This window comes from Mercenaria mercenaria, chromosome 7 (assembly GCF_021730395.1).
Source record: "Mercenaria mercenaria strain notata chromosome 7, MADL_Memer_1, whole genome shotgun sequence".
Lineage (NCBI taxonomy): Eukaryota > Metazoa > Mollusca > Bivalvia > Venerida > Veneridae > Mercenaria > Mercenaria mercenaria.
Window position 1 is genome coordinate 61088860 of NC_069367.1, and position 26312 is coordinate 61115171.

The window sequence follows — 26312 nt, forward strand, 5'->3', positions numbered from 1 at the left end:
TTCGATTGCAAGCGGTTATTTATAAAATTGAACACACCATCTAATAGTTTCCACTTACAACACCAACTGGTGTAAACAAAAACAAAATTGGTAAATATTCTGTATAAATAAATGACTTACATAAATTTGTATAAAAAATATTTATCCAAAATTAGTGGGGAAGATGGTGTTTTTTTTTGCGCATGCTTACTGTCGAAACATGAAGGCCTGACATTTGTTAACTTTTCATTACTTGATCAGGAATGACTGTTGCAGCTTTTTGAGGAAAGTTTCAATATAATAATACCAAGAAAATTTTGTAAATGACAAAGGGTTCGAATTTATCATCAGTCAACGTTCATAAAGTCCCCTTTTGACATACCCCTTTCAGGCCCTCACTTCGTGTGAGTTTGCTTACTAAATATAAATTTGAATTATGTAAAGATTTCAGCAAAGGTTAAGCTTTATTTTGATACCGACCATTGATTTCAATTTGCAGAAATAAAAAAGTTACAGGTAAAAAACCTCATTTTCTGTTCGGGTTTATCATCAGTACCAGTACAGTATACAATTCACAAAGTCTTTTCTTTTGTTTGTTTCGGTTTACGGTTAAAAACACTCTCTTTTTTAATGGAGGGACCCACACGGGCACCAAGTGCAGTGGTGCACATTTTGTGCAGACTAACTGACGAATCAAGTCCGCTTTGTAAATATTACAATTCGTAAAAATTACGATTCGGTATAGCCGGATGTTATCAAAATGTCTTCTTCAAATGGTGCATCAGTAGGTTTTCGTGAGTATTCTTTGATATTTCTTCATGTTGTTATCTTTTGGTATCGTCTTTCATGTCGGATGAAACTTTAGAATCGTGGAAGTTTATTGTCAGAGCGAAATTCAATCGTAGTTGGAAGTTGAACGCGGATGAACACGTCAGAGAAGTTCCTTCTAAGTTCTAGATAGCCACAGACACTTGGGGGTCAGCACCCCTCCCCCTCCCAATCCGCCCTTGCCAACCTTCAGCCAATATATTTTCGTCTTTTAAAACAAACTGAGCACATGTCTCGTTCATACAAGAACTTCTGTTACCATTTCAACATGTTTAAAAAACTCCCATATTCTATCAATCCTTCATTAGAAAAACTAAAGACAAAACTTACTCCTAGCGTTTTCAACACAAATAGCTTGTCCAAGGAATACGAGAATAGATCCCAGCTTGGTGTTGTACAGTCAAATTTACTACACAGAGCTGGGACACAGACTATATATCGTTAGTGGTTATATCGTTGGAAGCCCCTGAGTCGTCCCTTCCCTTGACCCGTCACCATGTTAAGTTTTGACTTACATCTCGCGAGATCTATCACTGCATATGTGCAAACCGTGGAAATTTTTTTTACTTTCATTTTAAACTTTTTCTTGGAAGATGATGAATTATGCAGAGAAAACATGAATTATTAGCATTTATAATTTCATTTTTGAATCAACTAAAACTTACTTTTTTTCCCATCCTTGAAAGATTCATCGAAGATTTTGTAATAAAGCTAATTTTTTCAGGATAAAATTTACGTCTGCTTTGTTTACATTTTCTCAATGAAAGTCACGTGAAGTGACAAATAACTTGGTGTGACGTCACAAGGGCATTCCAATATGGCCGATATCTAACTCACATGGGCTGTTTTTCTGTTAGTTTCTTTTTCTAACTTGGGAAAAAACTATTCTGAAATATTGCATGGATTGAAAGGCAAAGGAACATTTACTAAGGTAAGATTAAAATTTTCCTAAATTGTTATAGATTTTAAATGCATTTTTGCTGGAAATCATTAAAGGGATGGCTCACGGGCACCCGAGGATAATAAAAATGCTGCAAAAGTGAACTGCCGCAATGGCCGAGAGAGTACAGGCGCTGGTTCAGTAAACTCTTATTTTTGTCAGGGCCATGGGTTCGCTCTGCGTTTATGGCGAATCTTTTTTCTTTTTTTTAATGTAATATTTTCATTTTCTTTGAGCTTAATATTAAAGAAGCATTAATAGATGCTATTGGCGAATCGATAACACAAATAACACAACATGCATGAAAAATCGCTATTTTAAGTGAAATAAATAAGTTTACAACATCATTGCATGTCCTTACATATATTTGATGCACCTTAAATACTTCTGTAATCCTAGCCTATCCTCATAGGGTTGTCTAGGAATACGGAACTTGTAACCATTACCTGCTCAGTCAAGTGTGAAATGTCAACCATAAGAACAATCAAGTTGGTTCATACAGTGGAACCATATAGCATGTATATATACATATAGATGATGTAAATATAATGTTGCATGTGACTGCACACTTGTAAAAAATTGTGCTTTAAGCCTTAGAAACTAGGTGATGATTGGTTAATTGGTAGTCCAAATAATTATGTCTCCCCCAGGAGACATATTGTTTTTGCCCTGTCCGTCCGTCCGTCCTTCCTTCCGTCCGTCCGTCCGTCCGTACGTCACTCTTCTTTCGAGCAAAAACTGGAGAACCATTTGACCTATAACCTTCAAACTTCATAGGGTTTTAGGGCTGCTGGAGTAGACGACCCTATTGTTTTTGGGGTCACTCCGTCAAAGTTCAAAGTCACAGGGGCCTGAACATTGAAAACCATTTCCGATCAATAACTAGAGAACAACTTGACCCAGAATGTTGAAACTTCATAGGATGATTGGTCATAAAGAGTAATTGACCCCTATTGGTTTTGGGGTCACTCCATCAAAGGTCAAGGTCACAGGGGCCTGAACATGGAAAACCATTTCCGATCAGTAACTAGAGAACCACTTGACCCAGAATGTTGAAACTTCATAGGATGATTGTACATGCAAAGTAGATGACCCCTATCGATTTTGGGGTCACTCCATTAAAGGTCAAGGTCACAGGGGCCTGAACATTGAAAACCATTTCCGGTCAATAACTTGAGAACCACTTGACCCAGAATGTTGAAACTTAATAGGATGATTGGTCATGTAGAGTAGATGACCCCTAACCATTATGGGGTCACTCTGTGAAAGGTCAAGGTCACAGGGGCCTGAACATTTAAAACCATTTCCGGTCAGTAACTTGAGAACCACTTGACCCAGAATGATGAAACTTCATAGGATGATTGGTCATGCAGAGTAGATGACCCCTAATGATTATAGGGTCACACTGTTAAAGGTCAAGGCCACAGGGGCCTGAACATGGAAAACCATTTCCAATCAATAACTTGAGAACCTCTCGACCCAGAATGTTGAAACTTCATATTAGGATGATTGTTCATGCAGGGTAAATGACCCCTATTGTTTTTGGGGCCACTCCGTTAAAGGTCAAGGTCACAGGGGCCTGAACATTGATAACCAGTTCCGATCAATAACTTGAGAACCACTTGATCCAGAATGTTGAAACTTCATAGGATGATTGAACATGCAGAGTAGATGACCCCTATTGATTTTGGGGTCAGTCTGTTAAAGGTCAAGGTCACAGTGGCCTGTTCATGTAAAATCATTTTTTGGAAATAACTTGAGAACCAATTGCAGGCCTTTTTTTATGCTGATTTTAGGGCCGCAATTCGGCCCCATTCCCCAATCTAAAAAGTATACTTTTTTCCCCACCTTGGCCAAAAATTCCCCATGCAAAAAAAATGAAATTAGTTTGATTTTCAGTCCTGATTTAACAATTTTTTCAGCAAATATATTCCCCAAACAATGATTTCGCGACGTAAATTTCCCCTCCAAAAGGGACCTGGTACCCTTCCCCAAATTTACAAAAAAAGGGCTGAATTGACCTACAATGTTGAAACTTAATAGGATGATTGGACATGCAGAGTAGATGACCCCTATTTATTTTGATGTCACTTGATCAAAGGTCAAGGTCACAGGAGCCTGAACAGTGACTGGAGAACCACTAGGCCAAGAGTGTTGAAATTTAGCGGGATGACTGGACATGCCAAGTAGATGATCCCTATTGCAGCCAACCATCAGTGTCTCTTTGATTTTTGCTCCTGACCCCTATTGACTTCTTGCCTATAGGACTTTGCATTGGGGGAGACATGCGCTTTTTTACAAAAGCATTTTCTAGTTAGTCTTTAGATGTGAATAAAGTTGTCATAAATTTGTCATTCAACATTATTTCTGACATAAGCTTTGTTAATACAAGAAAGTAGAAAAAAAATCATGCATATCAGACTGGGAGTTCTGGTGAATTCACCAGTGCTGGACAATTCCATCACACTCACGGGTGTAAGATGACTCATGTGCTGTAAATGATGTGTAACGAACTGCATCGTTCTGTATAGTAGATTTGTACAGTAATAATTATGTTTTACGTAAAACATATAAGTTTTGCGTGCAAGTACATACAGCTACAAGTACATACAGCTATTACTAAAAGGCATATAGATTGGAAACTTATTTTTTCTTTTTCTAGATCAATTACCTACCTCACTGGGTCAAGTCCCATAACTCTGACATGTATTTTGGCCAAATTATGCCCCCTTTTGGACTTAGAAAAGCCTGGTTAAAGTTTTACATGCAAGTTACTATATCCAAAACTAATGCAGATATTAAATTGAAACTTCACATGTGTCCTTGGGGTTATAAACAGTGATAGAATCAAGTCCCTAACTCTGACTTGTATTTTGGGCAAATTATCCCCCCTTTTTGGACTTAGAAAATTCTGGTTAAAGTTTTGCGTGCAAGTACATACAGCTATTACCAAAAGGCATATAGCTTCGAAACTTATTTTATTCTTTTTAAAGGGTCAATTACAAACCTCACTAGGTCAAGTTTCCATAACTGTTAACATGTATTTTGAGCAGTTTAAATGCCCCCTTTGGACTTAAGAAAATTCGGGTTTTAAAGTTTACGCAATTTTACTATTTTCCCAAAACTAATGCAGATATTGAATTGAAACTTAACATGTTTCTTGGGGGTTTAAAACTAGTTGATAGCATCAAGTCCCATAACTCTGATATGCATTTTAGTCAAATTATGCCCCCTTTCGAACTTAAAACTTTTTGATATTAATATTTTGGGTAATAATTTCCTGCTTCTGTGACACTATTTCGAATAGTCGAGCTTGGCTGTCTTACTGACAGCTCTTGATAAGGATAAAGTTTTTCGGCAACCTTTGTTTTTCTGTCATAGCTTTGTTACTATTGCTTATACCTTACTGTAACTTTACATAAACATTGTCCAGCATACAAACAAAATATGTACAGGGGCTTGGCCCATTACACCCAAGGTCAAGGTCTCCAAGGTGTTATACTTAGGTTATTTTTAAGGTTAAATTTTTTCGGCAACCTTTTGTTTTCTGTCATGTCTTTGTTACTATTGTTTATATCTTACTGTAAGTTCACATAAATATTGTTCGCATACAAACAAAGTATGTGCAGAGGCTGGGCCCATATACCCAAGGTCAAGGTACAAAGTTGTTATACTTGGAATTATTTTTGTTTTTAAATTTTTCGAAAGCTTCATTTATAGACATATCTTTGGTACTTTAAAAGATAATGACTTGAAATTAAAATTGTTTCTTTATAATCATCATCTGCATGTGTGGTTACAAACCCCATATTTGACTCTAATTGTATTTTTGACTGAATTATGCCCCTGTTGTACTCAAAGTTTTTTTTTTTTGCAATCTTTACTTTCTGGATATAACTTTAATGCAATATAAGATATTAAAGACTTGAAACTTAAAATTATCTTTATCATCATCATCTGCATGTGTGGTAACAATCCCCATAACTGATTTGTATTTTTGACCAAATTATGCTCATTTCATATTTAAATTTTTAAACAAACTTCCTTTTCTGGACATAACGTCGGTACTATATAAGATAATGACTTGAAACTCAAAATATATCTTTACCATCATCATCTACATGTGTGGTAACAATCCCAATAACTCTAATTTGTGTTCTTGACAGAATTATGCCCCTTATTGTATCTTCTTTTTAAAGTAGAGGTCTCTTTTTGAGACATATATTCATTTCACTGTCAAATCGCCGAAGAGTGGAGCGCGCTGTCTTATGGACAGCTCTTGTTGTTGAATATGATTCATTTGAAGAAGTCGGCAGTTGCTTGCAGAGAACAGGTTAGTACATGTTGGTAAAGAATCTAGGAACACTGGTTGCTATAGTTAACAATAACTTCCCACCATTACATGACTGAAATTTTTTTTTGAAAAACAGGGCTAAACCCCAAACAAAATTTCTTAGTATTTACTCGAGGTAAGACAAGGTAAGTTCATTTACAGTTTCATTGTCAGACTATTTGTCAAATTATGTTTTTCATGACTTAACATTAGTCATAGAAAGATTAATTCGTTAAAACAGAAGACTTGTTCTGTTTCCTTAAATTAGCTGAGTAATATGGTAAAAATAAATCATGCATCTATGTCGTGAAAAAATACCCTTTAACACCTGTCTCACCATACACCATATAACAGGGTATTAATAACTTTATTCGAAGAACATTTTTTCAATCAGAACTCTCTCACTTACTCCAGTAATAATTACCGAATACTCATACTTCACATTATAAAGGAAAACTTGTCTGACATTTTTGTTAAAAAATAACTAGATATATTGGCATATCGAGGTAAGGAAAGTGATTTTGCCATCTAAAAACAGTCAAAAGACTGATTCCAGCTAGCTTATGTTTTCTGTGACAATTTGATACAACACAAGATAATAAGTTTGAAATGCTCGAAACATTTTTCCTTCACCACTGATTTATAAATTGCAGAGAACAAGTAAAAATGGGTAATACTATGGTATCTAGAAGTCCATTGACATAATTGTCACTTTTATTTCTTGTCAGTTCTTAACTTCAAGTATATTCATGTTACCGAGGAAGCAAACTGGCTGATGACAGAAGTTTCAGCCCAGATACCCTCCTGTGTTTGAGATAATTCCCAGACGAAAATTCTACCTCAGAAATCCCAACCATTAAAGCTGACAGTCATGCTTTTTCTAATACTAGCTGCATTTCCCTAAATCAAAGAGCTATAAAAATAAATAGATCGGCAACTTAAAAGGCATATAGAGCAAATCTCGCCAACATCCCGTGACAACTGAATGAGATCTCGTTTACTGGAAGTAACGCGTTCTCCACGCGCCATTTTGTATGCAAAAGCAATTATTTATCGGTAAATTAATTATCACCGTATGACCACGCTTCTTTTGATGGTAAGAAACGTGTACTCTGTGTCTTAAGACTATTTCACAATAAACTAATGTTGTTTTAGAAGCTAACATGTATTTTAAATGTAGTTTTAAAGGTACAAATTGTAACTCCATGCTCGCCGATGTTTGGTTTTACTAAGAGTAAGATAACGCCGATTCACGCTCTGACACGAGATCACATGAGATTACTGCCAGTTGCTATTCTGTGTATTTTATACTTCTTTGCCTAAATGTTAAAGTATTTGACACAGTTATCATCAGCTCAAACTATTACCTCTATATTTCAGGCAGTGCTCCAGTATGCAAGTTCCTTCTTGGATCAGCTATTGGGTCGTCATTCTTACTGAAGTTTCCTCTCAAACAGCACCATCATACTTCATTTACACGCACAACCAAGTGTTTTTATAAATACAGGGAATTGCAGATTTTATGTTTGAATGGCATTGTACAAACAGTATTGTTAAGCGGCCTCTTTAACCTTTGCCCTACTGGTGGCAAGTGATTTTGCCTTTGACCAGTGCAGACCAAGATCAGCCTGCACAACCATGCAGGCTGATCATGGTCTGCACTGTTCGCTATTCAGTCAGTAAATTTACAGTGAACACCCCTTTGAATAAATTAGTGTTATTTCTAGAGCTACGCAGCGGGCGGCCTGCCCTGCCCTTTTTAACTGCCCCCACGCTGCCCTTGTAAGGTGCCCTCCTGCCTTTGATCATCTGCTAAATCCCACCCTTTATCCTGTAGACATGTCTCGCCGATTATTTTATCAGCAAATTATGTCACGGCGAGTGAATACAGAACTATAAACATCTAGAAATGTAACTACTGCTACGGGAACTTTTCTGTTTAAAACGGCACTCTGCCTCTATTTGGCAGCTTCCTGCCCCTTTTAGACAGCACCCTGCCCTTTTTGAGCTCTAGAAATAACACTAATAATACTAGTAAGTGGTACAGCCCAAAATTGAATGCAGGAACAGGCCATTTTAGAAATTTAGAATGGTAAAGGTTAAATGGTATTTTAAGTTGTATGAGAGAAAAATAATGAACAATTAGTTTGGAAAGAGAGGGACAGTTTTTAAGTTCATTCAGAATATGCTAAATATCAAGGTAGATTTAAGATACTTAAGATTTGCAGATACATGTACCTGTATGGTGTATTTGAGTTTTAAATTAATATATATATTTCCAGATATGGAGAGTGTTGACTTCAAAGCTGGCCTTTCTGGATTTAAAGGACCTGTTTGTGTGCTCTATTCTCATATACTACTTCAAAATCTTTGAGAAAAGACTTGGCTCCAGGAAGTTTTTTGTATGCACATTTATTTTTAGCTCACCTGTCACAAAGTGACAAGGTGAGCTTTTGTGATCGCGCGGTGTCCGTCGTCCGTCGTCCGTGCGTGCGTGCGTCCGTCCGTAAACTTTTGCATATGACCACTCTAGAGGTCACATTTTTCATGGGATCTTTATGAAAGTTGGTCAGAATGTTCATCTTGATGATATCTAGGTCAAGTTCGAAACTGGGTCACGTGCCATCAAAAACTAGGTCAGTAGGGCTAAAAATAGAAAAACCTTGTGACCTCTCTAGAGGCCATATATTTCACAAGATCTTCATGAAACTTGGTCAGAATGTTCACCTTGATGATATCTAGTCAAGTTCGAAACTGGGTCACGTGCCGTCAAAACTAGGTCAGTAGGTCTAAAAAAAAGAAAAACCTTGTGACCTCTCTAGAGGCCCTATATTTTACAAGATCTTTATGAAAAATTGGTCTGAATGTTCATCTTGATGATATCTAGTTCAATGTTCGAACTGGGGATGTGCGGTCAAAAACTAGGTCAGTAGGTCTAAAAATAGAAAAACCTTGTGACCTCTCTAGAGGCCATATATTTCCCTGAGATCTTCATGAAAATTGGTCAGAATGTTCGCCTGATGAATCAGGTCAGTTCAAAGTGGTCACGTGCGTTCAAAACAGCAGTAGCAATAATAGAAAAACCTTGTGACCTTTTCCCAAGGCATTATTTTTCATGGGTCTGTATGAAAATTGGTCTGAATGTTCATCTTGATGATATCTAGGGCAATTTGAAAGTGGGTCCCCGGCCATCAAAACTAGGTCAGTAGGTCAAATAATAGAAAACCCCTTTTGACCTCTCTAAAGGCCAAAATTTTTCATGGGATCTGTATGAAAATTGGTCTGAATGTTCATCTTGATGATATCTAGGTCAGTTCGAAACAGGTCATGTGCGGTCAAAAACTAGGTCATTAGGTCAAATAATAAAAAAACCTTGTGAAACCCCTCTAGAGGCCATACTTTTCATGGGATCTGTATGAAAGTTGGTCTGAAAGTTCATCTTGATGAAATCTAGATCAAGTTTGAAACTGGGTCAGCTGCGGTCAAAAACTAGGTCTAGGGCTAAAATTATTAAATCTTTTGACCTCTCTAGAGACCTATTTTTCAATGGATCTTTATGAAAATTGGTCGAAATTTTTTTCTTGATAATATCTAGGTCAAGTTCAAACTGGGTCACATGAGCTCAAAAACTAGTCACTATGTCAATAAAAGAAAAAACGACGTCATACTCAAAACTGGGTCATGTGGAAAGAGGTGAGCGATTCAGGACCATCATGGTCCTCTTGTTTATTATCCCCCGCCGATGAAATCGGGAGCGGGGTATTGAAATGGCGTTGTCAGTCCGTCCGTCCGCAGCTATTTCTCAGTAACTGCTTGGTAGAATTCATGAACTTGAAAAAAAACTGAAACCAACATACTGCGATGATGACCGTCAAGTTTTTTTTTTTTTATTGGTCAATTTCCCTCAGAGTTATTGCCCTTGATTTAATAAAAAATGTCCGTCTGCAGCCATTTCTCAGTAACTAACAGGTAGTAAATTTCATCAAATTTGAAATAGACATGAACCCAAGATACTGTGCTGATTTCCCGTCAAGTTTTTTTTGATAGGTCAATTTCCGTCAGAGTTACTGCCCTTTATTTAATGAAAAATGTCTGTCTGCAGCCATTTCTCAGTAACTACAGGTAGAATTTCATCAAACTTGAAACAGACATGAACCAAGATACTGCGACGATGCCCTTCAAGTTTTTTTTCGATTGGTCAATTTTCCATATGTTTGCCCTGTAATTGTTTAAAAAATCCACAGATCTGTACATAACAAACCAACCAAATTTGGGAAAAATTTCATTAAACTTCTTTCATTCTTTTCCATGAACATTTATTATAAACATGTGGTTGTGGGACCTACACCTGGTCACCACCTTACCTTGGTCCCACCTCCCCCCATTTTTTTTTTTTTTTTTTTTTTTTTTTTTTTTCATTTTTCATTTTCTATTCAGTATTTATAATCACATGTAAACTGTTGTATCCTCACCCCCCCCCCCCCCCCCCCCCCCGCCCTACCCAAACAAACCATTTTATTTTTTTTTAATTTGATTTTGACGAATGAAATTATTTGCTTCTTGGTAACATTCTTAACTTTTTGCTGGATATATTTTTTTGCCGTTCCTCAACTCTGACCCTTTCGGCGGGGGATTCCAATTCATCGAACTTGCTTGTTCATGTCTTTATTATGTCTATTATATTTGAATAAAATACGTCATAGAACATTGTAATGATTGCTTTTAAAGGTATATTCTTGGTAAGTGGTTGATAGCTCATACCACAAAACGTTAAGCATCTTTGATCTTGTGGTTTCTAAGAACAAGAAAATATGATATCAAATATAGTAGGTTGATGTCAACTCGTAATCTAAAATATGGGAGGTAACTGCAGAATAACCAAGGTGTACATTGACTTCTAGGGAATTACGCTGCACACTTAATAATTAATACAAGTATGTGAATTAAGTGTAACACCTTGCTTTTATATTATTAGGATTTTTGAATGTCTTTTTACATAAAATATTAGATCAAATTTGGTTGCATTTGGTCTAGGGGTATGTATGGTTCCATTTTATATGTTGATGTGACGTCAGTATTACAGTTCTAATTAAAATATGCATGTTTTGTTAATATTAGAAAATGTATTCAGACATATAAGTTAAGAAGGTTTGTCACATGAAATGATAGAATTATAGCATATTTTACCAATATTTTCAGTCCCATTTGCTGGGATCAGGAATCCTGTCTGTATTACTGGAACTAGCGTGTGTGTATCTGTGTCGAGTGTTTGAAGTACCACTACAACCTTTGCCAACAGGACCGTAAGTATGATAGCAAGGTTTTCTTTCATTTGCATTTGGAGTGAAAAATTCAAATCTCATTTTAGGAGACTAAAAAACGGTTTCTATCACGTCTTCTGTTTTTAGAGATGACCTCACAGGGCAAGTTACATAATTTTGTATTTTGTCAAACTTTGCCCCTTTCTAAGTTTTTTTGGTTAAAGTCATGCATCTAAATCTACCAGGCCTTATTATAATAATCACTTTCAGATGTATGTCTTAAGCATCATGACATCTCCCTGCAAGACAGATTGCATGACATAAAATTATGCCTCTTTAGAGAAATTCTGTTTTGTAAGCAGGATTGTCAGAAACTGCTTGACAAGTACTTTCAAACTATTCACACATCTCAGGCAACTGAGGTAACCCCATGTGACAGGTTTCACAACTTTGGCTTGCATTTTGACAACGGGATCAACACATTTCTAGTTTAACATTCCATATTTACCTCAATTAACAAGATTATTTTGGATTAACAAAGAACTATAATTTTTCAGGTTATGCATAATATACCCGATGTTTGTGCCATTTTACTGTGATATTCCACGAGTTGCACTGTCACATATCTGGGGCGTACCTATGACTGGGAAATCTATATCATATATACTAGGTTTACAGGCAGCAAGTAGTTCTCCAGAGTCGTTGCTCGTTGCACTTTGTGGTTTGGTAAATTCAAATTTTTATATTCACTACACATTCGAGCAGGGCCTTCCCTGGGCCTCAGAAAGTTGTAGCCACTTTTTGAGAGAAACTGCCAAATTGAAGCTGACTTGCCTGAAAATTTGGCCACATTTTAATAAAATTCTTGTAGCCTTCAAAAATCTGTAGCCCGTTTTTCATCATTGTACCATCGTGCCATCGCGATTTCACCATTGTACCATCGCGTTTTCACCATCGTGCCATCGCGTTATCATCATTGTACCATTGTGGTTTCACCATCGTACCATCGCGTTTTCACCATCGCATGCACACTTTGGTCAAAAGACATTGTCAAAACTGTTTTCTAAAATCTTTTACTGAAAGCGTCTATGAAGAAACTTGATATAATTTGACAAAGTTCACACAAATCCGTCCGTCAGAAGCCATATCTAGGAAGTGGTTTGGGATATTTAAATAGAACTTTATTATACATGTTCATCACTACAGGGAAATGGGGTCCGTCAGGTTTCAATCAGACTGCCCAAATAACAACGGAGTTAGGGCCCATAGTACAGTTGCCAGGAAAGGGCAAATCTGCTGTACCAATTCGACGCATTAGCCTGTATGTTTGTGCGTCGTTCTGGTGACCAAGAGAACCAGATTAAATTTCTAAGGCCTGAGTAAAATTGGTGTTGATTATCATTAGGCCTTTTTTATTTCATGGCTAGTGCCATCATTGGCTCCAACAGCGACTTGTAGTTTAGGCCAACGTCTTTTTCCCCTTGATTTGGTAAAAAAAAAGAAAAAAAAGGCGGTAGTAACCCCTGTCAAATGTTTATTCATACTTCATGAAGTACGACTGAAATACTGTTGAAAAACGGCGTTAAACCCAAAACAAACAAACAAACACTTGGGAACTTATAATTTCTTAATTACCCGATGTCCCCAAGTGATTAGTGGAAATTTCACTGTTTGAAACAGTGAAAATATCAATTTTATTTCACTGATAAATTTCTTTTTTTTTTTTTTTTTGATAAATTTCAGTATTTTACTGAAGGGCATAAAATAAATCTAAATACTGTGATTAACCTGGGTCCAATTACAATTATAATTTGAGTATTTATAATTAATTAGTTTTTCAGTTAATTAAGAAATATTAATTAAGAATTGGAACATATTTATTATTTCGTTTCTAACAACGCAAATACTTTGCATTTTACAGTACTACATTTTCAGCGTAATACGTCATTCGGGTCATATGCTGTTACAATTTACCCTCTATTGTTAGAAAGAGTTGCATAGCCAATGGAACGTATAGATATTTGTTTCTTTTTATCAGAATTTTGAGAAGTATTCAGGGGCGTAGCCAGGATTTTGAATAATGTACGCAGTACGAGGCACGAAGTGGCGAGGGGGGAGAGTGTGGGAGGGGTGTCCCCCTCCCACAGGTGGGGGCCTCCCCCGGGAAAATTTTGAAAAAAAGAACATGAAAAGACGCATTCTGGTGCATTTTAAGAAACGCATATAGCGAGATATAATGTTGTCAAAAAAGGAAATGATTAAAGTACAATAGGAGAGATCGCCCTGACGTCACGCATCAACACATGTTTATCTGGCGGTGGGCAAAACAAAATGTTTTTACATCGTTTGTGTATGGGATCGGAATTTTCAATTTAATATATAAAAGTTATCAATAAATTGCTTGTTTTATATTCTTTCCACTGATCAAAAAAAAAATATTGATATCGTTTGTGTTTTAAGAAAGTTTAAGTTGTTAGAAAAACATCACTTTTAACAAAAAAAAAAAAACATGGACGCTCGGCGTCTGCCCACCGATCTTTGTCTTATCAGTTCTAAAAATAGAATATACAACGGATTTGTATACAAACACGATCTCTCCTATTGTAGGAAAAAATACGTTTCGACCTCTCCAATAGGTCTCATCAGGCGGTGATCAATGAGTACATAATTTGATCTCATAGATGTCCCCGCGACGTTTTTTTTATTGTTTTTTTTAGTGTTGTTTTTATTTTTTTTTTTTTTTTGTGTGTATTTTTATTACTTTTGTATTTTTATTCAATTTTATACGGTTTTATGTAGACAGAAGGATTTTTCTTTGCTTTCTCTGCATGCTTCTGATTTTGTTACTGCCTCAATTATCAAAAACCAGTGCGATTCGTCGATGCCCAGACACATCGAAATCACGTATAACCTGGTCGATATCGATCTGGTGATTGCGATGGATATGCATCAGAGCGAGTCCAGTCAGCCGTTCCTCGGTCATCGTATTTCTTAGATAAGTTTTAAGGCGGCGAAGGCTACTAAATGATCTTTCAGCAGAGGCCGTGGACACTGGCATTGTCAGGAGGATCTTCAGCACAACATGTATGTTTGGGTATAGTTGATATGTTTCATCAACTGCCTCTGCCAAGCCTTGTATGGGCGAATCTGCTGCAACTCTCTTCCAGACGTCAAGTTCAGTATCTATTGCCTGGCAATCTATGAACGGAGAATACTCCTGCTTGATATCGGCCCACATTTCAGGCGAAAGTTGCCAAAGTTTTGTTGGCAATAGATACTGAGCGTTCAGTCTTGTAGTCGAGAGGCACAGTCTGTCGTGCAGTTGGGACAAAAGGTGATCCATGAATGGTACAAACATATTCAACCTCCAATATTCCTTTGGGGTTTCTGCGGCTATGTTATTCCTGTGTTGTTGCCTTGCAGCAACTCGAGGCTGACAGACATTGATGTCATGCTCAGTTGCCAAGGCGACAGCCTTTTCCCAAAGTCCTCCAAAATACCCAATGTCATTGCGTCTCTCGGCCAGCAACCCATGAAGAACTTTAGCATGCTGTGCTGCTTTGACCAAGTCACATTGAGGGTCTTGCATTGAATCCGTCAAAGGATTCAATGTATCTAAGGGACCGCTGACGCAAACAAAGCGACAACAAAGTCAAAAGACAGGACAGCCTTTTGAAGGCTTGACGCTGTGGACATAGTTTTGGTGTCCATGCCAACTTGAAGGTCAGTAAGTGTTTCTAGAATTGACTTGAAGTGGGTATAGAAGCAGTGATGCTTTCCGAGTGCTGAGACCACCGTGTTGGGCAGAACGTCTTTAAGGCTTCTCCGTCATCGTTATGAGAGCTATAAACTCCGAGACGTTTCGGAGAACTTGTGATAAAAAACAATACATCCCCAACAACGGTAAACATCGACTGCACAAACGCTACCCTGCAAGCATGACATCTTGCTAAGTTTAGACGATGGTTGCGACAGTGAATATACTTTGCGTTTGGAAATTCTGCAGAAAATCTTGCCTGCACTCCACGGTGACAACCGGACATGTTCCCAGCACCGTCGTAACCTTGTCCAACGATAAAGTTTGGGTTCAGGTTGTGTTTGTGTATTTCATCTAGTAGCAACTGGTGTAGTGTTTCACCTGTTGTTTCTGTTGTCTGAACAAACGAAAGAAAATCCTCGTGGATCACATGCTTCCCGGAACTCTGACGTTCAATATAACGCAGACAAAAAGCAAACTGTTCTGTATTGCTGACATCAGCAGATTCATCTGCAAGAATAGAAAAGTACCTCGCATCTTGGCAACGGTGCACGATAGAGTCCGAAATCTGATTGCCGCATATATGTATGAATTCGTTTTGAATAGAGGGGCTTAAATACTGTGCATGTTTGGGAGAATTTGCTAGATGGTCGTGCAAATCACTGTCTACTTCAGCGCGATAATTTATCAAAGCTCTGAAGTTACTTTTTTCTTCTGTTTTGCCACGAAAGGCTATGTTTTGTTTTCCCAGCAAAACTATTGTTTTAACAATAGATGTCAAGGCTTTCTTATCTTTCTCGACTTTGTTTCTGTAAGCGTTCGAGCCAAACTCAACAACACTTTTTTCTTGATTTTGACATATTTTCATGAATTTGTCAGCTTTAGTCATTGCATTACTGTGATCAGGTGATTTTTAATGCATCCCTATAATCCTAGACACATTGCTCCAGTCTACAAGGGGCTTAGCAACGAGAGTGTTTTCAGATGAATTAAAGACAAAACAAGGTGCACAAAAAACACCATTGACTGAAGGACTATACCTTAAATACGGGTAGTTTTCAGTATCAAACACTAGGTCAGGTACACGCCTAGCTGCCCCGCTTTTGCCGTGAGTGCTTTTAGGCTTTACCCAACTCCGCGAAGGCTCAAACCTTGATATTAAAGTCGACATTTTCATGGAATCAGACATTCGGAGTCTTCTTGTGACATCAATGGTTCCAATGTCTAGAAACCGCGCACCCAGGGAGCAACCCGCTGAGTACCCATCATTCTGGCAGTGATCTGCCTGAAATTGTTTTGGGGAAGATGTGGACTCTTTGGGAGAAGATTTTTTGTTGTCATCCGAAAATGACTGAGAATTATCAGCAGGAACAGTTGATGAACTTTCACTGTCATCTGGAGTAGAATTTGGGGTTTTAAAACACTGAAAAATGGACTTTTGTCCAGGAAGAGGCCGAGGAGGTTTTCTGGAGCTCATCTCTATTAAATATATAGAGAGATCTATATAGAGCTCAAAAATGCCTTTGTAATATATATATATATATATAGATATATATTTATCACATATATAATCTGTAATTTTTACAGAAATTACAAAGTATGAAAAAAAATTCAGTTAGATATTTGCGTACTCGTACGTGTATTATATTAATATAATGCTGTACTCTAAATAGTGACCAGAACCGAATCGCTACACATACATGTAAACGATAAGTTAGTGCTACGTAGGAGTGACGTCATCGGTATAGACGGAGTTAAATGTGACATTTTGGCAGGTGTCAAAACTGACCTAGATTATTGATTTAGGTTGCTTTCGGTACCCAGTACTCTTGCACTAAGTTCAAACCCGTTTACACCATATCATGTTTATAAATTATACGTGTAGTAAATGAAATACATTGGATATGAACTTGATTTTTTTTTTAAAAAAAACATGCTCTTCAATATTTCATATTTCAAAAAGTCAAGTCAGCCAAAAAAGTATTACGCAGTTGCGTAAACTGCGTAATGGGCGCTACGCCCTTGGTATTTATGAATTAGTAATCTAACAGCTCGCAAACTAATTATGAAGAGAATCATCAAATTAGGCGAGTTGACTCTGTGTTACAAGTTACAAGCTTAACTTTATATGACGTCACATCATTATGACATCATACTTTATGTCATACATTTATGACGTCACCGCTGAATCTTAAGCTAGTTGAATTCGCTCGTAGAGATCAAAACGTGAAATTTCACACTTGCTGGTCATCTAAAGAGGTATTGATGTAATCTGTATGTGAACCTGAAAGTGTTGCTAGACCTTCATGAATATTAATCCACTGGTTACAATAACTAGTAGTATAATTAGCCTGAAGGAAGAGAATTGTACATAGTAAGAAGTGTTCACAATGTAAATCATCACTAAATGTAGGTTATAAAACATTACTTTAATATGTGAATGTACTTGACATTTCACATTTGATTGTTGTCCACACAACATGAATTCTAGCATGTTAAAACATTTAATATTACCGAAGGATACTAGTGGGAATTTTAAAGTGTTAAAAGTGTTTTCGGAATTCAGTATAAGGACTGCATCATTAATATGTCATCATATTTCTCAGACATCCCAACTCTCCCGATCCGATCGGGTTTCTCCCGTTTCTGGTTGTAAAACCCGATCACCCTGATCAGAAGTCTCGATCTCCCGATTAAAAAAAAACACACAACAAACCAACATAAACATCAACAAAAAACAAAAATTATGAAATAATCCACTTTTTTGCGCCTATCTGATACTGTATCACTACTGACGAGTCTGTAAACAACAGCTTTCGGATATTTTCGCACCTTATTCTACCCTTGCTGATTATTGTTTATTACACGATTTAACAAAGCCAGGTGTTGATTAATGTGTCACAATTGAAATTAAAATCCAGACATTAGATATCTAATTAAATTCATTCAATTTAGATTAGAAATTATACTAGCTTTACCTTTTTCTGTAACTTTTTGAAATCGAAAGTAGATGGTCGCCGAGTCAACCTGCTAGGTTTTAAAAAACATTTCTCTTTAAAAAATCATTTTGATAAGAGGAAATGTCATGGTAAATTTTAATATCACTTACTATCAAATGCTGTTAAACTGTCTTTGCATCATCACAATTTGTCAAACACATCCTTTTAACTGAAGATTTAGGCAAATGTCTTCGAAAGTGTAACAATATCCGGACATTCAATTTTGGATAACAGGATTTTGATCAATTATAAAAGTATTTGAGCTAGGGGTTTTAAATACAGGTTGACATAGTGCTTAAAGTGCCATAACTATTTAATTTTGCACAGAAGGCTTCATGTATTATTGTTCCAAAACATTAAAAATGCATGAATAATAAGATATAGACAAGTGAATTTTTTTAAGACTAGTGATTTTGTAAGGGTAAATAAGTTTATATTATCATTAGATTTGTTAAAAGCTTCGTTATCATGGACATAATTACCGCGGTATAAAATCTCCCACTTGAACACCTCAATCTCCCACTTTGGAAAGCAAAAACTCCCACTTGGCATTCAGAAAAAGTTGGGATGTCTGATTTCTACTTGTGAATATATTGCCAAATAATTAAAAAAGATAATTAATTATTTTCCTTAGGATAATTGTAATTAATTACTTCTGCAAAAAGCAAGTAATTATAATGGTAATTTAATTGAAGCATTTTTCTATTTTTAGCTCACCTGAGCCAAAGTCTCAGGGTGAGCTATTGTGATCGCTCACCGTCCGTCTGCCATCCGTTCTTTACTTTCCTTTAAACAACATCTCTTAAATCACCTGGCCAATTTTGATGAAACTTCACAGGGATGTTCCTTTCATGGTCTTCTTTAAAACTTTTTAAAAAAAAATGAATTTCGTACAGAACCCTGGTTGCCATGGCAACCGAAAGAAAAACTTTAAAATCTTCTTGTCCAAAACCACAGGACCTAGTAGGGTTTTGATATTTGGTATGTAGCATCATATAGTTGTCCTCTACCAAGTTTGTTCAAAGTATCCCCCTAGGGTTGAATATGGCCCCATCCCTGGGGTCACATTGTTTATGTAGATTAACATAGCGAAATACTTTGAAAATCTTCTTGTCCAAAACCAAAAGGCCTAGGACTTTGATATTTGGTATGTAGCATCATCTAATGGTCCTCTACCAAGTTAGGTCAAACTAGACCTTCAACTAGTGATAAACTCGTATAGCCATACACCACCATAACATTTGGCATCTCATTTTTGGCTGATTTTCTTGTATCACACATGACGTTCACGGTTTTTAAAATTTTTATTCAGCATGACAATATAGAATATAGAGAAGACATTCAAAATGGGTCCTAGACTTGAAGTGTCTCAATTCTATGTAGAATGAAAAAGCTCAGACTGTTATTTAGACCTTTAAAAACAACTTCGCTTGATGCTGAAACATGAATTATAATTTTTTATCTGTTAATCCTCTTTATTTTGATATTATGAAAATGAAATAATTATTAGCATAGATCATGAATGTAAATTAATTTTATATACTGATAACTGAGCAACACTTCCAGCACATAAAGTTACTTATAGTGTATGGTGTACCAACAAACTTGGAACAAGTGTTACCATCTTGTCCATCCTGGTTAACCATGGCTAGTGGATAAATGAACTGTGTCCTTGCATCTTAGGAAAAGAAGAGTGTGTTATTTTTAAATGAAAGCACAAATTAAATCAGTCTGTAAAATTCCTAGGTTACTTTATGAGGTTTTACTGTTGTAAACAAAATTTTTAGTATTGTAAATTCCTGACTAAGATTTATGTGTATAGACAAGCTAGGTTGCTTGATTTTAAAACTAGAAATTATATAATGGTCTGCATAGATACAATAACATTTAGACTATTTAGACTATTTGTGTTCTTCATTGCACCCAAATTTAAACAAATGTTTTGGAAACAGGTTCCATTAATGTAAGAAAACAATTGACTGACTCATTAATGGTATGGAATCCACAGAATGTGTGAATAATTGTAGACTTGCTATTATGCCAAGCAATAACCATGACTTTAAAATTTGTGATTAACCAGTGAAATATGAAAGGTAAAAGCTGCGCACACTTAATAAATTCTGTAAAAAGATTCTTTGGAAGCAAAAAATGCAACCAAGAAGAGCAATAGCAGACACGGTTTGATTGAGTCTGTTCATGAGAGGTAATGAAAAATGCAACACCTAAGTAAATAAGCATTATATTAAATTTCAGTGGGTTCAAATGTTATGAGAGAGATAAGGTAACCTTCTTGCATGCCAAACAGTTTTTTTCCGGTGATTTTTCAGGTGCTAAAAAAACTCTTCTTACACCCCAAGATGTAATTTGTCTGGCGTGCTGTAATTTATTCATGAATGCTACTATAGTAAGATAGTGCATGTATAAGAAAACCATTCATATACTTTACTTGTTCTATTAATTGACGAATATGGCATGCAAGAAAAAGAATCTATCACTAGTTGAAGGTGGGGATAGAAAAACCTGGCTCTCAGGTAAGTGTTTCATGGTAACTCGGCTCTTAGGTGGTAACTCGGCAGAGCCTTGTTACTGCCTTAACAGTTACCCTCAAGCCAGGTATTTCCATCAGCACCTTCAGCCAGTGAAAGATTCTTATTTTCGTGGAAACTCGGCAGAGCCTTGTTACTGCCTTAACAGTTTACCTTCAAGCCAGATATTTCCATCAGCACCTTCAGCCAGTGAAAGATTCTTATATTCTAATCAATGAATGGAATTCCATGCCCGGAGTCATAAATAATATTTGAAAAGATCAGTCATCTTTAAAGTTTAGCAAAGGCCCCATTTTTGTAGAGAGCAAGAAATATACAGTTTATTAATTGTGCTAGTTGGCTAGATAAAGACGAAATGTTTTACTGTATATGTTACTAATTTTTAAGAACAGTTTGTAAATTTATGATGTAAACAGCAAGTATATTAAAGAATTATCTCAAGTAGTAACTTCCTCTAGATCCTAAACTTCCTATAATGTATTATAGTGTTTTCTCTATTTATTTCTATTTAAAGATTTATTGATTGGAAATAAGCTTTCAGGCTTTCATGGGCAATCAAAAGTTATTGCACACTATGAAATACATGTATATCTTTATATATTTTGTATAATGTCAGATGTTTTTAAAACTGAAAAAAAAAAATTCTTAATTTGTATAATACCCAATGGGGTTGTATAGATTTGGATGTCAGTGAGGGTATTTTTCACTTGCACTGTTGGCAGCTCTGTCTGAAAAATAAGTCTATTAATACTCTGAATTTGAGCTGAATCAAGTACTTACTAAATCTCAAGTTCAGCACATCAATGATGAGGGATGCTTTATAATTAGTTTCCAGTTTCTATGCTGAAAGTGTCTTGCACTTAAACACACTTTTATTGTGCCAAGATTGCTGGGAAATTGTTCCTTTCAATACTCTACAGTACATGAACAGAGACACTGCTCTTAAGTTTGAATGTTGTTTCTCTCAATACTTTACAGTACATGAACAGAGACACAGCTGTTAAGCACTGAATGTTGTTCCTCTCAATACTCTGCACTACTGCTGTAAGTACTGTTAAGCACTGAATGTTGTACCTCTCAATACTCTAAAGTACATGAACAGAGACACTGCTGTTAAGCACTGGATGTTGTTCCTCTCATTACTCTAAAGTACATGAACAGAGACACTGCTGTTAAGCACTGGATGTTGTTCCTCTCAATACTCTAAAGTACATGAACAGAGACACTGCTGTTAAGCACTGGATGTTGTTTCTCTCAATACTCTAAAGTACATGAACAGAGACACTGCTGTTAAGCACTGAATGTTGTACCTCTCAATACTCTAAAGTACATGAACAGAGACACTGCTGTTAAGCACTGGATGTTGTTTCTCTCAATACTCTAAAGTACATGAACAGAGACACTGCTGTTAAGCACTGAATGTTGTACCTCTCAATACTCTAAAGTACATGAACAGAGACACTGCTGTTAAGCACTGGATGTTGTTCCTCTCAATACTCTGCAGTACTGCTGTAAGTACTGTTAAGCACTGAATGTTGTACCTCTCAATACTCTACAGTACATGAACAGAGACACTGCTGTTAAGCACTGAATGTTGTTCCCCTCAGTACTCTACAGTACATGAACAGAGACACTGCTGTTAAGCACTGAATGTTGTTCCTCTCAATTCTCTAAAGTACATGAACAGAGACACTGCTGTTAAGCACTGGATGTTGTTCCCCTCAATTCTCTAAAGTACATGAACAGAGACACTGCTGTTAAGCACTGGATGTTGTTCCTGTCAATTCTCTAAAGTACATGAACAGAGACACTGCTGTTAAGCTCTGGATGTTGTTCCCCTCAATACTCTAAAGTACATGAACAGAGACACTGCTGTTAAGCACTGGATGTTGTTTCTCTCGATACTCTAAAGTACATGAACAGAGACACTGCTGTTAAGCTCTGGATGTTGTTCCCCTCAATACTCTAAAGTACATGAACAGAGACACTGCTGTTAAGCACTGGATGTTGTTCCTGTCAATTCTCTAAAGTACATGAACAGAGACACTGCTGTTAAGCACCGGATGTTGTTCCTCTCAATTCTCTAAAGTACATGAACAGTGACACTGCTGTTAAGCACTGAATGTTGTTCCTCTCAATTCTCTAAAGTACATGAACAGAGACACTGCTGTTAAGCACTGGATGCTGTTCCTCTCAATGCTCTACAGTACTTGAATCTGTTAAGCACTGGATGTTTTTCTCTCAATACTCTACAGTACACAAATCTGTTAAGCACTGAATGTTGTTCTTCTCAATTCTCTACAGTACTTGAAAATAGAGACACTGCTGTTAAGCACTGAACATTGTTGTCAGTTCTGAAGGCAAACTCCATTCTTCCAGCCATTCTTTTTAAAACTAAAGATTATAAAAAAAAATATAAAAAAAATATATATAAGTCAGGCAATATGGTTGCAGACAATTGATTGGCACTTTAAGAAACAGTTAAACACTCTAGCTCACCTGAACAATGTCGAGAGTGAGTTATTAGTAATAGGTGGATAGTCCGTGGTGTGTAGTTCATTATCTGTAGTCCATAATTTACATAAACATCATCTTCTCTGAAACTACTTGTCAGAATTACACGTAACTTTGTCTGTAGTATCCTGGTAGGACCGACTCTAAAATTTATTCAAAGAAAGCAATATTCTTTTTGGGACAGCTAGAGCTAAAAATAGAAAAATCGATGGATCTCAACAAACTTGGTACACAGTATCCCAATATTTTTCAAATGGTGATGCTTGTCTGCCTTTAGGGACAACTAGAGCAAATGACTAAACATAATTAGGAGAAGGGCATCAAGCATTTATTGAACGCAGCTCCTTGTTTTGCATAGAAATGATTTAATATTTTAACCCCATGCTTATATCAATTCTTTGAATAGTCAAGCGTGCTCTTGTTAGCTCACCTGAGCACAAAGTGCTCAAGGTGAGTTTTTGTGATCGCCTTGTGTCAGCCGTCCGTACGTCCGTCGTCAACAATTTGACTGTTAACACTCTAGAGGCCAAATTTTTGGCCCAATCTTAATGAAACTTGGTCAGAATGTTACTCTCAATAAAATCTTGGATGAGTTCGGTATTGTGTCATGTAGGATCAAAAACTAGGTCACCAGGTCAAATCAAAGGAAAAGCTTGTTAACGCTCTAGAGGCCACATTTATGAGTATATCTTTATGAAACTTGGTCAGAATGTGAATCTTGATGATCTTCAGGTCAAGTTCAAATCTGGGTCATGTGGGATCAAAAACTAGGTCAATAGGTGAAATCAAAGGAAAAGCTACTTAACACTCTAAGAGGCCATATTCATGACCATATCTTAAAGAAACTTGGTCAGAATGTTAATGTTGATGATGTTTAGGTCTAGTTTAAATATGGGTCAGATGGGGTCAAAAACTAGGTCACCAGGTCAGATCAAATGTAAAGCCAGAGGCCACATTTATGATAATATCTCCATGAAACTTGGTCAGAATGTTAATCTTGATCCTCTCACTGACTATGCAGCTTTAGGAGTACAGCTGTTACTTTGTGTGTCTGTCACACGTGAAGCTGTCATAGGTAAGGGTACTACTATAAGGTATGAGCCTGTGAAGATGCTCAGAACTTGGGCAATATAATGTTGAAATAAATTTAGTTTTAGAGGAAAAATGCTTGACCTGAAAGAAGTTTTCTGAGGACTGAAGACAGCAGCTTAAAAAGTAAAGTTCTGCCAATTATAGATGTTATAGGGCATTATGGGAGGGGCTGTGATACTGGTCATTTGTCAAAGCCAATTATTTTAAGGTAATTGGCATCTAGTTAAGAAATTGCTATACATTTATAGTCTTGCAGGGTACTTTAGAATTTTTAAATAATCTTAGTTGTTAAGGATATGGTAGGACTTTAGGCTTGATATTTAGGCTGGCTATTCATCGAGCTACCATATCACCACATTTTAAGGAAAGTTTCGACCATCTGCGTGCATTTTTGGACAAAATAAAAGAGATAGGGAGTCCAATATGGTAAAATTTAAAAGGAACTCTGCCATTAACTATTTGTGTAAGTTGTATATTGTATGTTTGAGCTGAGAGTGAGAAATTTTGCCAGTCATTCTGTCTGATGAGGAGGTGCTGCTGCAAAAGAAATTTGGTTTCACTTTTTATTGCACTTGGCAGATCCTGGACTGCAAATATACTTATTGTCCACAGTGACTTTTTTGATTTTTCAAAATAATCTGTGGCTTTCTGTTAGAGAAAATATACTGGTATCTCAGTAAATGCAAAAAAGTTGAAACCTATTATTAATATTAGAATTTCATGATAACAGGTAAAGTGCCAGTTCTGGTGTTCTTATGACTTTGGCATCTCATGAAAAGTATCCGCACCTCATGAAAAGTATCAAATTAACATGATGTAATTAATTATCAGTCATGAATTTGAAGCAACATGGGCATAAATTGGGGTTAAATATTATAGAAATAGACATTTTAAAAATTATTTGCTAAACATATTATGGAACATTTTCCCTTAATTCCTTTAGCTATTTTGGTTAGGGAAAACAGCCTGTATTAGGCTGTAAAAAAAGCCAAAAGATCCTTGGTTCATACTTCAAAATGATGTGAGTCTGCACTATTGGACTTGACAATCTTCAGTATACTTCACTACCATATCATAAATATGTTAAGCAATCTATATTTAGAGAGAATCTGAATCTTGATTTACAATGCCTGTTTTGGCCACATTCTAAGACCTGATTGGTTATCATAAAACACTTAATTTAACCTTAATGCTACAGGTCTTACGCTAATCTGCTGCTTAGAATAAATATATTTGTCATTGATAAAAATGTCCACGAATGTGGACATGAATGTTCTCGTCAGATTGCTGACAATAGTACAGGGTGCTCATGGTTTCTGAAGTCGTGTTAAATGGACAAAAATCAGGCCACTATGGGGTAGGGTCAGTTTTTCAGAAAATGTAAGTGTTGTTGCACTGTGTTACAAAAGGAGTTATTTCATATCTTTATAGTAGTAACAGGACTGCAAGATATAATTATCCATTGCCATCATTCAAATTGACAGACAGACACACCAATACTTCTCAGAACTTTCTTGAAGAGATAACAAAAAGTAAAAGTCTTGAAATTTTAAAGTGAACTGCTAAAAATGTTTGTATTTCCTTTTCTCAAGCATTTTATTTAATGATTTAATCAGCAGCCTTTTCTGGTTGTGTCTCCAAATATTTTGCTTCACTTATTCCTGGTTAAATTTTACATTTTGAATGGTGACTGTATAATTACATTTTTGATGCTAACTGTAACTCCTTGTTCATACTGATACTATAAAGCATTTTTTTTTTCAGTATTTATAAAGTTGATAATCCACAGAAGATTATGTTTCATTATGATTTATAAAGCAAAGTTGTCATTTTGTAGCTCACAAAAGAACATGCATATCCCAATAAAAAGCAGTTTAAGTGAGAAAGGATGGTTTTGATAGTGGTCACTGTCATGTCTCTCAGTATTGTAGAGCCTGTCTTGCTGAAGGGTTTGACTGTGCTTTCGATATTGAGTTGTTCAAGAGCATATCTTGCTGAAGGGTTTGACTGTGCTTTTGATGTTGAGTTGCTCATATGCGACCACTGACATTGTGCCTGTTAAA

At 36.3% G+C, this 26312-nt stretch overlaps 2 protein-coding genes across 2 annotated transcripts; one reads left to right on the top strand and one right to left on the bottom strand.

Moving 5' to 3' along the window:
- The first annotated feature begins 672 nt into the window (after positions 1–672).
- Positions 673–12687, top strand: LOC128558306 (ubiquitin-associated domain-containing protein 2-like). The gene is made up of 6 exons (XM_053547230.1): positions 673–773; positions 7461–7627; positions 8363–8482; positions 11280–11383; positions 11899–12173; positions 12548–12687. The coding sequence occupies exons 1-6, from the start codon at positions 740–742 to the stop codon at positions 12685–12687; spliced, it is 840 nt and encodes a 279-aa protein (XP_053403205.1). The 5' UTR covers positions 673–739.
- Positions 12688–15078: 2391 nt separating this feature from the next.
- LOC128558307 (zinc finger MYM-type protein 1-like) lies at positions 15079–15987 on the bottom strand. The gene has a single exon (XM_053547231.1). The coding sequence runs from the start codon at positions 15985–15987 to the stop codon at positions 15079–15081; it is 909 nt and encodes a 302-aa protein (XP_053403206.1).
- Between the last annotated feature and the right edge of the window lie 10325 nt (positions 15988–26312).